The following is a 15640-nucleotide window of genomic DNA, read 5'->3' on the forward strand; positions in this document are numbered from 1 at the left end:
TTGATCTTTTCCATGCAGTATATTCCTTTTGGTGAAGAAAAAAAGAAACATAATATGAAATGATTTGAGAATGCATATGTACACACACACACACAAAGGGGGAAAAAAACTAGAAATATGGTTCATGGTTACCATAAGCAAGCAAAGCAACTGAAAACATTTTCTCATGCACGATATATCCTGGCAAACGAGCCAAAGAAGTAATACAGTTTTTATGCCATATTATGCACAATGTGCAAACTTTAAAAATACTTTCACAAGAGCATTTAGAAAGAAGAGTACACTTTTTCCATGAGATGTTAAGTCTTGGTACCTTTTGAGATTTTCATGAAAATATTTAATACTGAATATGAAAAAATCCCTCTGCAACAGAATGTATCCATGTCTCGTTTGTCTTTATTATGGACAAAAAGCACATAGCACTCAGATATTTTTCATAATCCATTATACTTTTAATTCTCAAAAGGTAGCATGGGGGAAATTTAAAAAGCACAGTCATATTTTTAACACCCCATCTTTACGTATCTACAGTGGGATACAGAATATATCTGTATATATGTTTAATCAATAACAGAGGGGCCAATTCTGGTGCCTTCCCAGAATATTTATGGGACTCATGGACACCCCAAACACTGCAAGAGCCATGAGGCAGACCTACCACTAGGAAAGATGGATTTAATACCAGCATCTTCTGGCAATGGGACAAGAAACATACAGATGAAGTCCACATACTTGCTGGGGGATGGCAAGCACACACCGAGTCCTCTCTATTTCTACAGTTCTAAGAAACAAACCAAGCTGGTCACAGAGGTTTGGAATGCCTGCCAAGGGTTAAGTTCTATGTCAAAGTTGAGTACAGTCTCGCTCCCAGAAAGCAGTGGTTCAGAATAAGAGGGAAAATTGCAGAGGAAACGAGAATCTGCTTCGTCTTTATGTTCCTCTTCATGCTGTGCCCGTGCCATTGCTACAATCCAGTCCTGGGATTAGCAGCTACTCCCACAAGGGTGCGGATTTTCACTCCTAGTGCACATTTAGACTCAAGCATTCAGAACACATCCTTTTCTAGGCTGACATATTGTTCTAAAGAGAAGTGGAAGAACTAAGGAAAAACTCACCCATTCATTACCCCTCCTAGCCATAATTCTCAATATTATATTGTTTAATTCTTTTGGGAACACCACACTGCAAATGGAAGGTTTAGGGATTCCTTCAATGCAGTGATTTGGGCTCAGTTCAATGTCTCAAGGAAGGACTTATTTTTATAACTACCAGAAACTGGCAGAGCATCTCTGTTTTACCACTTAAGTCTGGCTCCACTAAGCAGAGAAGTCTTCTGAACCACATCTATGGTGTTATGCTTTGCACAAAGCAGCCAAGTTACTGATTAGTTACATATTTTATGCTTTAATGATACATATTTTGTGATACCCTTTACAACAAAGGCCTTCCCTGGTGGCTCAGATGGTAAAGAATCCGCCTGTAATGTGGGAGACCTGGGTTTGATCCCTGGGTTGGGAAGATCCCCTAGAGAAGGAAATGGCTACCCACTCCAGTATTCTGGCCTGGAAAATTCCATGGACAGAGGAGCCTGGCAGAGGGTCCAAAGAGTTGGACACAACTGAGTGACTTTCACTCTTCACTTATGACAAAGGGAATTCTGGATGTCAAGCACTGAATTACACCAGAATCTTTTTTTTTTTTTTTAGAGGTTGGATGGGTTGGGTAGTTGGAAATGATAGGGAACTATGGGAAAAATTGCATTCACTTTCTCTTCTAACACCAATTTAGGAGGCATAACATATCCCTAGTTTTTCTTTTAGTCCTTTCTTACTCCTTCCCATTCTTCTGCCCACCTTATGCTCCCTCTCATAAAACAGAGAAGAGAACCCTCTTCCTTCTATCAAAAGTCAAGGAAGACAAACTACATATACCTTCATGAAGCTAACTGAAAAGTAGCAACCGTTTCAGAAGTGGGAAAAATTCAATTGACGTTAGCACATGCACCGGACCTTACAACTCATATATTCCCCAAACACACACCTTAGGGCACAAAAATCAGATAGGAGGTAGCTTGTCCAGAGGTAGCTGACCTCAAGTAGCTGGAGCCTGTCCAGCGCTTAAGGATGTGACCTGGGAGTCCCAAACAGCCATGCCACGAAAGCCTGAGCTTTGAGGCAAAGTAGTATCTCAACGAAAATGTCTATCCAGGAAATTTATACGTACATCTAGTTAAACACACACACCTTCCCTGCTTTATAGCATAATGAGAGTTAATTTCAGCCCTTCTGGTTTTGGAAAGATTTAGATAGTTATCCTAGAGGAAAAAAGATCTGGAAGAACGTTCATGAGTGTGGTTGGGTTCCCTTTCTCTTATGCTCCCTGTTTTGCGTCTGAATGTAAGAGGTCTCCAGGGGACAGATTCCAGAAGATTATGCTAAGACCACCTGAATGAAGTAGGGGAGTAGTTTCCTGCTGCATATTTAATATGTTATGTTGGCCCACAGAAGCAAGAATTCAGGAAAGATGGGAAAAAACAGTTGTGGTTCTTACTGGTAAATGTCCAATCCTCCTTGAATTCAAGTAACTGTGAGTAATGGGAAACAGCCACAAATGATTCACTGATTTAAAAATAATGTTTGCATAAATCCTCCTCTGATGGTTAAAGTGGCACCATGCCACATCAGTCAAACATACTCTTAGTTCCTGTTGGTGGAGAGGGTTATCTTGAGGGCTGTGATCACCAGAGGTGATAACCATAAGGAGGAGGGAAGGAGAGGGGAGGGAAGACAAAGGGAGAAAATGAATGAATATGACTAGATGAATCTACGCCTTGATACTTGCAAGCTAGTTAACAGTGAACCAAAACATTTACTGAGAGAAGAAAAGGGTTTAACTGATCTAGTAAAGCCCAACCTTAGAGTTGATATTTAATAAAGGGCAGAGGGAGGGAGGGAGTGGGAGGAATTAGAAATCAGTAAACAAATACTACCTCAGGAAGGTAGGAAAATCTAATTCCTGCCAACTGAGAAAAAAAGAATCAGGACTAAGCTAGAATGACCTACCTATATAAAGACAAATGAAATAATGACCAGAGTTACTTTATCATCTTTTATACTATCCAACATGTATGAAAATATTTTCTCTTTTTAGCATGGATTTAAACGAATCTTGGTATAGTATTATCTCCTAACATAGTTAGCAGCCAAAGTGAAATCAGGGTTTTCAAAGTCAAGTGATAGATGTTTCTAATTCTATTAAAAAAAAAAAAAAAAGCGCTAATGGCTTAAAAAAAACTTTTAAAGCTATGATCTGGGGGTGTTTGTACCTTGTATCTCCAACTATGTACAAAATATTACTTAGATCTCATGATAAAATTTTCTTGTAGGCAGTTTTCTTTTGCCATTGAGTGTTCTTTCACATGACTCCAAAATTCTGTTTGTATAGAAAAAATGTCTCTTCTTATAAAAATCCACGTAGATTAGTAAATGTGTTAGGAAACTCACTCATTCCAGGCTCAGTCAAGTAGCTGTAGCGCTTACGTAAAGCTAACGATGCAAAACTCTGTCGTCGATCCGTTTTCTCGGTCTGGAAAAGAAAAAGACGAGAACGATTATGTTCCAGTTCCTTGTGACATTTTCATCATTTTGAAACATTTTGTAGAATGGCATGTCGATATCTTGTTTAGCCTTATTTTTCTTCTTAACAGATTTTCTTAGGGAAATATTAGCTCCCCACTGTGATTCTACAGCCCCATCCCAGTATCTTAACCAAATGACTATCACTTAGCAAAATATAAGAGCACCAACACAGCAGACTACAGGGAACTACAAATAAAAGACGAGCGTTACAGAGACTTCTGATGCTGAGCAATAAATTCTCCCAACTTTGTTCATACTGAAAGCACATACATCACGATGTACACTCGCTCTTTGTGAGCACATTCAAGGAAAAAGGCACACAAAGTTTATCATTCCGATTACTGCTATTCTTTCTGTATGATCATAGGCATAAAACATAGATGAGGAGATTACAAACAGGTTAATGGCTTTATTGAAGTAATGTTACTGAATCTTAAAGCTGCTGATTCTATTTCATATTACTGAGCTGTGAGTTCTAAAAATCCAATGATCTTATAACTTGGAGAAATATTAGGAGATAACTTATGAAACTTAATTGAACAATTATACTCTTAAAAAATGGGTAAGATAGATGTCTTTTAATAGAATATCAATATTCATCAATAGCCATTGAACACATATTTTATAGTATATAAAACACATAAAATGTCATATATTATCACCATCTTTGATTTAAAACTTATACAGTAGATACTAGGTGAAAATACACACAAATGTATATTTATGCATGCCAGTCTATCACATTTAAAAATGCTAAACTAATAAACTTCAGTTTCTCTTTTTAAGTCATTAGCTGGATTTTAATTTTATTAAATGTACTAAAGTACTCTTCTGTATATGTGGAAGAATAAATTATTCTCTAAGAAAAAAATATGTATCCTTGACCTCATTTAAGCTAAGATCTGCAAAAAATATAATAGGTTTCCCACACTTCAGCCCTCTGTACCTCCTTTTATACAGATTCTGTTTCTAGTCTATCTCTGATAGAGTAAAAGCAGAAGTGTTCATATTACCTCATCATCTTGATCTGACTCTGTCTCCTTTTGGTCCCAAGATGCATTGCAGAGACAAGGAATATTATAATGGACAGCAGGGAAAAGAATATCAGGATATGAAAAGGACTGAATAGGGAGCACAAAATGCAAGCTGCTTTAGAAAGCAAAGTAAACCAAAAGAAGCCAACGAAAAATATCAAGAGCTACACATCCATGGCAAATTAATGTGTGACATTATTTGAAAGCAAAAAAAAAAAAAAATCTATGAACTACCAGCAGAAGCAGAAGCAATAAACAGAGGACTCCATTATACAAACCATAAGAATTTGACACCACAGTCACAAGACTTAGTCAATCTACACAAAGAGACTAATAAAACTTGAGTTTCAAGAGCTTAAATCATGTTACAAAGCATTCCTTAATTGCACACCAAGGGCCTACTTCTTCAAGACCAGGGGAAGAAAGTTAAACCAGTATTAAAAGATACCTTTTTATGTGCTGGCAGAGTGATGTTTAAGTTGCAGACAGCTGTTTGAGGCAGTCCTTTTGTTGTCTTTGGTTCTTTCAGAAAAGACAGACGGCCACAGGGCTCTTGGCTGGTGTCTCTAATCTAGAAGAATTAAGGTGGTTGACAGTTATATAAAGAGACTTTCCTGAGGATTCCTGTCTGTGTAAGAGTTAAGCATGTTTGTTTTATGGGACCCTTTGAGAGGCAGGAAAAGTAAAGGGAAAAGGTGATAACCATCTCATGTCAGCCAACGTAGTCACATTTAAACTTGGCAAGATTTAGAATGCCCAATCAATAGTCTAAACACAGGAATATTGTATTGGCTTGTCTCATCCTGACAATCCAATAGTCTGAGTTGTATTCATTTTCTTCCTGTCCAATAATTTTTTTTCAAAGCCTCAGTTTTAACAATAACAGAAGCAAATAATAATAAAACAATTGCCCTATATCTTTTGGTTCTCTGAGGAGGAAGACGGTCTCTCCATAATGTCCTGGGCTTGACCAGAAATAAAGATGAAACAAATACTCAATCTGGATTTCATCCATTATTTGATTACTGAGCATTCCAGATATGATGTGTGTTATTGCTCTAGACTGCTTGAGCTTACAAACATTTATCTCAGTATAAATGATCACTTAACTGTTTAAAAGGCAGAAACTCTGTTTACTAATTCTAAAGTTTTTCCTGGCTCAGAAGTACACTGACACAGAACTAGGACAAAAATATGATCTCATTCCTATGAATTAAAGCTTGGAGGGATATTTTAAACAGAATAAATCATTAGAATCTTATTTAATCTTTAAGAGTATTTTAAAAAAATCCACAGGATCTCTCTTGAAGGTGATTTACCTTGATGGAAAATGGCAGTCTATTTTCTTTGAAAGCATAAAAATTAAAAACAAGTTGCTGTCCTCCTTTGGTAAGTGGGGCCAGGTTTCCATAACAATCAACATAAATAGGTTTTCCTTCAAGAACCTTTTAGAGTAAAAGAAATACATAATTTAATGTTCATTTAAATTGAGAGAGTTCTGAGATTTTAAGTCAATATAACATTAGGATTGATATGCTTCTATGTCACATTTGTCTTCTGATTGGGCAGTTACATTTATTTACCACAAAAATAATTACTGGTTCATAGTAACTGTGATTGGAAACTGTAACATGGACATGTAAGTGAATTATAGATTTATTCTCCCAATTTTAAACATATTTGAGAATGTGCCTGACATCAATCACTTATCCATAGAGTCTGAAAGTTGTTTTGGACTCTTGGATACTTATCTGATTACTGGTTTGAAAAGTGGAAAATCATGGTGATGTGTATAGACAGTGACTATGATAATAACTCAGGTAGCCATAGAAAACTTGTGATCATGACCTAGATTCCTTGGTGGTGCATTTTAACCAACTAAAATAGTCTCAAAGATACTTAAAATTATTTAAGAGTCTTTGGTGGTGCCTTTTAACCAACTAAAATAGTGTCAAAGATATTTAAAATTATTTAAGAGTCCTTGGTGGTACATTTTAACCAACTAAAGTAGTCTCAAAGATACTTAAAATTATTTAAGAGTGAATCTGTATCAAAATTTTAAAACGAATACTAAAATTAACAACGAACTTGAAATTTATAGTACGTGCTATATTATGACCTCAAAATGGAAAACTCCGTATCTGGAGAATGTTAATAGAATGAACTTGCTGAAAACAAGGTACCTCAATGTCTTTGCTTCTTGCAACTTCCTCAAAATTCTCTTGCTGCTCTAAAGTTTTATCCACTTTATCATCTGTCATGCAGAAACATCGCAGAGAGGATTCTACAGGATCATTCATTTTGGCAAAAACAACAAACTTGGCCATATATGGAACACATATTAATTCTCTGTACAGCTGTGTGGCTAACCCTACAGTTTCTAAAACTTGATGGCAGTCTGCAAGCCAAAATCTGAGGAAGACAAAAACAAAACAGTAACAAAAGTATAAAATGAGATTTCAAAGCCAAATCTTAAAAAAATTTCCCATTTATAAAAAGTAGAGTATATAAAGGAACTAAACCAAAACATTACTTGTTCATTTAAACAAATAGCAAAGATGTTTACTGTGTTTATCAAACAAAGAAACCCTACATTTATTATTTGCTATGATTTTGCTAAAAAAATGCTAAGGAATTTTTTCCTTTATTTTCCTTTCCATAAAACTCTCCTTCCCATCTTACACATACCCATAATCAACCTTCCTTTCTACTGCTGTTTAAGAATTTATTACTTCATCTTGGAAGGAACAAGAATTTTATGGTAGAAAATGGGGAAGAAAGGAAATCTTATTAGTTTTTATGAATTGCTAAGAATTTCTACTGGAGGAAGAAGCAAGTTTACCATCTTACAGCTTCCTGTGAGGACTGGATAAGATGACATCCAAGTGAATTTAAAATTTTTGGAGTTAGGCCCAACTTTACCATCAACATTTTAAAGAATAATCATACTGGTATTAAGCACAACATTTTTTTACTTTCCAAAAGGTAATAAAAAACAATTCCTAGTGCTTTTTGACAGCCTTTATTTCCATACCTGGCTGAAACATTGGTTGTAAAAGAGACACAATCCTTTATAAATGTCAAAGGAGTAGTTCCTGTGATGTCTTCCCACTGAGCAGGTGATGTGCCCCCTGAGAGAACAACAGCAGATATATTGACTTTTTTATAGATATGCTCCTTGTAGAATTTTTATCATCATCCTGTTTTTTCTGTAAGTAACTTGTAAAACTCAAACACTTTCAATTAATGACATACACTAAAGGTGGTTTTCTTCTCTACTTTCCTTTTACCAGCTTATAGTGATCTCCTTATAAGATAATATTAGATTAGAAAAAAAAATTACTTTTCTGTTTGTCTAGATACTAATGAATGGCTTAAACTTGGGGCATACAACTTCATTTTAAGCCACAATCTACAAGTGCAAAGATTTGTTGCTTCAGGTAGACAATATGATTTTTTAAAATACAACAATGGCAAGAACTATCAGAAAGTTAAGAGGAAGTCCATTTTATACTGCCTGAATCATTTAATTTTCCAGGCTAAAAAGGGAACCAGTCATTAAAATTATTCTTTAGAAAAAAACAAATGAGAAAACCTTTCTTAACCTTGGACGTTAAGTTAAACATGTTAGGTTAATCAGATGATGCGTTAGCTCTGGATTCTGGGAGCTTACCATAAAAGATGCCTATCACCTAAACCCTGCATGTTAGTCTCTTGGATCACACTTGTGAACAGAGTAGGTAAAAAGAATCATGTATTCACCGGGCTCTTCCCTACTCTTGGTCCTTTGTGGGAGCCTCTGTTTTCCCCAGAGCCCATCCGATTTCCTATAGCTTACAGGGTGTTTCTAGGTCAGTAACCTAAGTCACACAGAGATTACTAGATGCTCCAGTAAATTCAGTAATACTTCAGTCACCTTTAAAAAGCTCTGTTATTAACACTAAACTTAAAAGCAGGAAAAATGGTATCACTGAATTTTAACGGTCATGCTATCAGCATCTTCAAGAAATAATTACAGGGATAATAGAGATGAGGTGATGAACAAGTAAAATGTATTTTTTTTTCCTACTCCATTTATAATGTTGGTAGGGATGTTTAAAGGTTTTCTGTCTTTGTACAGAATCATTGCAAGTGCTATGGCAAAAACAGCAAGAACAGCAACAACTTAACCAAACCTGTAATGCTACAGAGAAGGCGCAGATTGGGTGTGGTATCTCCCTTGTACCCATTGGAGACGCCTTCTCCCGAGGCTGGGGGCACCGGAATGGTCATTGTGATAGGCTTATGGAATTTCCTTCTTCTTGGTTCCACAGTGACAATTGGGCTAAATGTTGCTTTGTTTCCAAGGATCTTTTTCACAATTTCATCTGGAACAGGCTGGGCCTAGAGATAAGAGAGAGGACCTTAAACGAAGTTGGACATTTTTCTCTTATCAGAAAGTTGACTTTTTAGTTGAGGAGGAAAAGACCAAAAACAACAACCAAAAAATGTCTTACTTCTGCTGTTAACATTCTTGTGTATGCCTGGTGATGGCCATATGTAGGGATTTCTGGTAGTTATATTTCTAAGAGCCAAACTCTGTTTGAGGTACACCTATGACCACCATTATAACGGAACTGCCACACCGTTTTCCAAAACGCTGGTTGCAGGACCACTTTTAATTCTCACCAGCAGGTGTGAGTGTTCTAGCTGTTCTGTGTATTTGCTGACACTTGGTATTGTCCGTCTTTTTTTAATGTTAGATGTTTTACTGAGTGAAGTTTAGCATATTTTAATATGTTTATTGGTATTTGGAAATGGAAGAGACTATAACCCCCCAGAACTTTTGTTATTTTAAAGAAAACTTATTAAAATTTTATGGGGCAAAAAAAAAGTCTCTCTTATTCCTCCTTTCTGTTTCAGGAAAGAATGAATCAAATACAACGCTGTAGCAGGAACTAATAACAGCTCGAGTATGTCCCCAACAGAACACAGGCCTGGGCTTGCATGAGAGAGAGAGGGGAATCGGATCTCAGGGCAGAGAAACCTCTCAGTCTAATCCGAAGGATAACAGACATTGAGTCGAGTATATTTTATATCTATGCAGGGTATCTAGTAAAATACTACAAAGGCAACTTATACTCATGTAAAAATGGACGTTTCCAGAGTTAAGTAACAAAAAGGCATACGAGATTGCAATGGATCTCAATTCTAGTCTAATACGCCTAATTCTTCTTTTTTTTATTGTTTCTTTGCTATTTGGTAAAATATTCAATATGAGGGGACAGTTGAAGGGAACTTCATATTACTGAAATATAAGGTAGTCTCTTTAGGTTCAAATGCTTACTGAACTCTCAGTCAAATTATCAATTACTGTATTAAGTAACAAAACAAAGTTATTTCAGGTTATTTTCCTTATTCAGTAGGAAAAAAAAAAAAGTTCTGGCTAGGTTCTAACAGAAATGAAGAAACTCAAGAAAGACCATTCTTGCCAAGAGTTTCAGCCAGCTTTCCAAATCAAAACAGGTTCCAACTGGTTGGATAAAAACCAGCTTTTATGATTTGCTGGAACTAAAATTTGAAAGCTTGCAAGTTTCACTATTGCTGATTTTTGTGATGTGCATATCATAAACCAAATGAAATATGGTTTGTTTCTTTAATGGTATATGTGCTCTTTGGTGCTTTGTTGTTCCATATTACTGAGACCAGTAATCTATGATTAAAAAAAAAGATCTTTCATCTTTTTTTCTATCATACAAACAAAAAAAGATGTTTCAAGTGATACATCTAAACAGAAAAACCCTAAAATATGTACCTATTTTGATAAGCCTCTTAGCTAACTTTGTACTTTTTATTTAAAATAGATTGATGATTCCCCCAATGGCCCAATGCTTCAGTTAGCAATATATCATTAGGATGAGTCATGATAGCAGTTTTCAGAGCAGAACATGCTCACATGCTCTCTCTGTATACCAAGGAGAAAACTTTTTGTGAACATTACCTGGAGGCCTACTCGAATTCTTTTGGTTAAAGCACCCTCTGGGAAAGAAGCTTGGACAAGGGGCACAGTGGTGCTGCTCAGAATTCCACCTTCAGGACCAATCTGATTGCTTTCCTGCTTAATCCGTGAAACCACTGCAAAATACTGGGGGAAATCCTTAGTGATAATCCTGCAGATGCGCTTTTTCCCTAACTCCTCCAGGCTGTCAAGTTCTGAAAAGAAAAAATGAATGAAAAAGCCGTGAGAATAATGGCTACACAATACCTATCTACACAATACCTTGAGACAAACTGATGTGTAATTCTGACAGGTAAAATTATTTAGATTCAGTAGTCAAAACAGAGCTTTATGACATAGTGAAAATTATAGTGACCTTAAAATAATACTAAGCTTTGCAAAAATATTTTATAAAGCTATTCATATGCAGTATTTGTAGAAAAATATTTCTACTAAACAGGAATAAGCATTTTCAAAAACTGGCCTTTTGCCACAAATGGACAAATTTCTGCTCTTCAAGAAGAGATATGTTAATTCTGTAATTATTTATAATAATGCCCTCAACTGCCCAAAGAATGAGTCATAAATTGGGCCTCACAAGAAAGTAACTACCTCACTATGTATGAAAGACTCTGGAACTTTATTTGAAAATCTCTTAAAAATTTTATTTTAAAATATTTGTTTTGATATGGACTATTTTTAAGTCTTTACTGAATTCGTTACAATATTCCTCCTGTTTTAGGTTTTGTTCTTTTGGCTGCAAGCATGTGGGATCTTAGCTGCCTGACCACGGGCTGAACCCACACGTCCTTCACTGGAAGGTGGATTCTTAATCACTGGAATGCCAGGGACATCCCTAAAATATTTTTAAATTACCCAAATTATCTGTATCATCACCACTATCTGTCTACTCATCAATGGCCTTCATCCATCAAGCTCAATTTACCTACAAGTGGACACATCTTCCCTTCTGTCCACCTGCAAACCTACTTCTTGCCCTGCAGTCCTAACTCTGGAAGACGGTTTGTTTTACACCTTGCCCAGTCCTCCCGTCTGCTAGCTTTGGCTGACTTTCCTTTGTACTTCATCCAAAGATCAAAGTCCAGTTGGTTTTCTTTTGGAAATGGTGTACTCTCCTGTCATCCCTTTGGTTCAGACCCTGTTTCAACCAGCTCTCTGACTCTTTGTGATCACATGGACTGTAGCCCACCAGGTTCCTCTGTTCATGGAATTTTCCAGGCAAGAATACTGGAGTGGGTTGCCATTTTCTACTTAGATTTTCCCAGTCCAGGGATTGAACTCACATCTCTTGCATCTCCTGCACTGGCAGGTGGATTCTTTATCACTTGGTGCTACCTGGGAAACCCACATTACTGATACCACCCCTTAACCAGCTCCCTGTCTTCGCCTCCCCTTACTCCAGTCCACTTCCTACAGTGAAGCCAAATGGATTTCTTTCAAAAGCCCAACTTTATGCAGAATTCTGATAGGTTTAATGAAAATAAATTATTTTAAACAACAAACAAAATAATATTTGTGACTAAAAAGAGTAGAAAAGTATTTTAGAAAAGATTTGGAAGGGGAAATTTATAAAATTTGCAAACTTATAAATATCACAATGAAACAGTTATATAAAGAAACATTATTAAATATGTATAAGAAATATATAAGAATAGACAAGTAGGTCAGGGAGACAAAACAGAATCAAGAAATAGATTTGCCTTCATATGTGTGTACACATACACACATATATACATATATAGTATATATGTAAGTCTATATATATCTACTTTTGTATATCTATTATGTATTTATATTTAAATCAAAGTCATACATTTAAACTTTAATTCAGCCAGGAAAAGATGGTTTATTTAAAAGATGATATTGATATAACTGCAAATCTATTTGGAAGAACAAAGCTAAAGCTCAATCACTATATCTTACCATATATTAATAAAAATTCCCTTTGGACAAGAGACTTAATTACTTAAAAATTAAAATATCACCAAAAAAAAAAAATCAAGAGTATCTTTTAGCCTTGGATAGGAGAAACTTTCATATTCAAAACTGGACACTCATACCTATGGCTGATTCATTTTCTGAATCATATTCATTGATATATGACAGAAACCAATAAAATATTGTAAAGCAATTATCCTCCAATTAAAAATAAAGTTTAAAAATGGACACTCAGAGGCCTAAAAGGCAGTTTTATAAAATTTAAATAACATTTATTTCCTAAAAAAAAATTCTTCTAATTGGGATGTTAGTTTTTTCTTTAGGTAGTTTTTAACTTCATGTTAGTTTTTGCTGCACAGCAAAGTGAATCAGCTATATTAGACATATACCTCCTCCCTCGTGGACCTTCTTCCCATCCCAGTCATCTAGGTCACAACAGAGCACTGAGCTACGCTCCTTGTAAAAGGCAGTTTGACTACATACAAATGTAAAGCTTTCTATGGCAAAAATGGTAAACGAATGACAAAAGATAGGCTGGGAAAGTGATAGCCACACATAACAAATGAAGAACTAATACGCTCAATACTAATGGCAGCTACAAGTTGTTGACAAGATGACAGAGAAAGCAGCACAAACCGGCAAAATGTTATAAACAGAAGATTCACAGAAAACGGCCAATAAACATATTAAAATATGCAACCTTCGTAATTTACATGGAAATACCAATTCAAACACAGTTCAACCTCTTGCTACACCCACCTCCAGGTAAGATTAAAAACCAATAATATCAAGAGAAAACTGGGGGGAAACAGATGCTTTCAGTCATTGCTGGTGGGTGTGAATAGCAATAATCTTTTGATAGTGTAATTGGGCATCTTCTATTCAAAATCAAAATGCATCTATCCCTTGACCCAGCAATCCCATTTTCTGACATTCTCTTATAAAGTGGAAATGAGAGTGAAGTCGCTCAGTCGTGTCCGACTCTTTGCAACCTCACGGACTGTAGCCTACCAGGCTCCTCCATCCATGGGATTTTTCAGGATATTCCAGGCAAGAATACTGGAGTGGGTTGCCATTTCCTTCTCCAGGAGATCTCCCCAACCCAGGGATTGAACCCAGGTCTCCTGCGTTGTAGGCAGACGCTTTACCGTCTGAGCCATCAGGGAAGACATTCTCTTATAAGCACAGGCAAAGCAGCATTGCTTGAATGACTAAAGCTTGAAAGAGCCTGTGTGCCCATCAGTAAGGGCACTGGTTTGATTCATCAGTTCATCCACACTCTCACTCCCACAGCAAGTGGCTGGAGGATTCAGATCCATCCACTTACCAAGGATTTACTGAGAACACGCTGTGTGCTGGCACTGGTCTAGTCACCAGGGGTACAGCAGAGAGCAAACTAGTCATGGCCACAGGCAGATTACAGTCTAATGGGTGGAGGATCAGGAAACACCTCTCTGAGGAGGTGATGTTAGAGGTGAGCTGTGAGGGAAGGAGGGAGCCAGACAGGTAGTGATTGACATATATGTAAAGTGAGGAAAGAAAAAAAATGCTGAGCAATGTGCATAGTGTGATCCTTTTTAGAGGAAAAGCATAATCTATGCTGGTGTACTTTTATAAGAGAAATTTGCAGAAGAAACCTACGCTGTTAGCACTGGGGACTGGAGTTGGAGGTGAAGTGAGGAGAGGGTGGGGAATAAGAGAGTGTTACCTTTGGGTTTACATGCTGGGGTGGTTTCAATTGCTATAAAATAAAGGTGAGATCCCTACACCTCGGGCAGGGGATTGGTTTTGTTTTGTTGTTTGCTACTCACAGAAACTTCCTTTCATCTCCCCTGATACCTACAGTGCATGCCTACCATTGCTCCACTGTCAACACGTCCGCTTCCTCTATTAGACACAGGACTGAGATTATGGCATATTCTACATAGAAATGTGTAGAAAGGTAAAACAGATGGTTATGTAATTGGATCAGTGACATATTCTCATTTTACAGATTAACCACTACCAAGTTAACTGTTAACTAGGAGAGAAATAGGGTCAACTCAGATCAAAGATGGAACTGGAATCTTGGTCCAACATTTGTTTTTTTAACCATCTCCTTCCCGCCTGCTCTATCAAAACCTAAACACTGAGTCTCTAGTGAAGAAAAAGAAAACAAAAGTAAATAATTATAATAATTTAAAAGCCTACTATAGAAAAAAAGAGGAAGGAATCAAAGAGTTTGTTCAGGAAAATATTCCGGGCAAGTTTTCACCTATTCAGCACTTGACAGAGAATAAAAATTTCCATTCAGAGCAGATATATTTCCTTTCCCATGATTTGGCTTATTTTAAAAAGTCTGAATTCCCAGAATTCATAATGTCTGCTCCAACTAAGAAAGTTCTTATAGTTTGTTTCAATTGCTGTGCAACTCATCACCATCAGCTAAGTAGATTCTTTATTTCCTTATGTCTCAAAGCTATGATTATGTCCTCCTTTAGAAATGGCTCAGGATTCCACATAGTGCAAGCAATTTACATGGACTCTGCCATGAAATTACACCCTTCAAACAAGACATATGTCCTAAACTGAAATGTAACGTGTGTATCCTGTGAGTATTAAGCTTACTCCAATCAGTCTGGACCCACTGGAAGGAGCAAGGCATCTTTCCGGGAACTTATGATAATGCGTACTTCTTAGCTGCTTGTGAGTGTGGTGGGTGTCTGCATGTACATTTGTAAGGAGTTAGAGGAGCTTGGACAGCACGGAGATCAAACTAGTCAATTCAGGAAATCAACCCTGAATACTCATCGGAAGCACTGATGTTGAAGCTGAAGCTCCAACACTTCGGCCACCTGATGCGAAGAGTCGACTCACTGGAAAACACCCTGATGCTGGGAAAGACTGAAGGCAAAAGGAGAAGAGAGAGGGCAGCAGAGGATGCGATGGTTGCATAGCATCACCGATTCAATGGACATGATCTTGGACAAACTCAGGGAGATAGCGAGGGACAGGGAAGCCTGGCATGCTGCGGTCCACGGGTTGCAAAGAGT

General features: G+C 36.9%; 1 protein-coding gene across 21 annotated transcripts in view; it reads right to left on the reverse strand.

Moving 5' to 3' along the window:
• Positions 1–15640, reverse strand: part of ANK3 (ankyrin 3) — a 755525-nt gene that overhangs the window by 55445 nt on the left and 684440 nt on the right. For 20 of the 21 annotated variants that reach the window (XM_060406459.1, XM_060406456.1, XM_060406466.1 and 17 more), the window contains 7 exons: positions 10653–10864; positions 8848–9055; positions 7707–7803; positions 6856–7084; positions 5992–6117; positions 5121–5243; positions 3504–3585 (listed from right to left, as the gene is read on the reverse strand). In XM_060406459.1, coding sequence (XP_060262442.1) covers positions 3504–3585; positions 5121–5243; positions 5992–6117; positions 6856–7084; positions 7707–7803; positions 8848–9055; positions 10653–10864 — 1077 coding nt within the window. Of the gene's footprint in view, positions 1–3503; positions 3586–4651; positions 4679–5120; positions 5244–5991; positions 6118–6855; positions 7085–7706; positions 7804–8847; positions 9056–10652; positions 10865–15640 lie in introns of all 21 variants that reach the window. The other variant, XM_060406452.1, reaches the window with a different exon arrangement.

The sequence above is a fragment of the Ovis aries genome, chromosome 25 (assembly GCF_016772045.2).
Source record: "Ovis aries strain OAR_USU_Benz2616 breed Rambouillet chromosome 25, ARS-UI_Ramb_v3.0, whole genome shotgun sequence".
Classification (NCBI taxonomy): domain Eukaryota; kingdom Metazoa; phylum Chordata; class Mammalia; order Artiodactyla; family Bovidae; genus Ovis; species Ovis aries.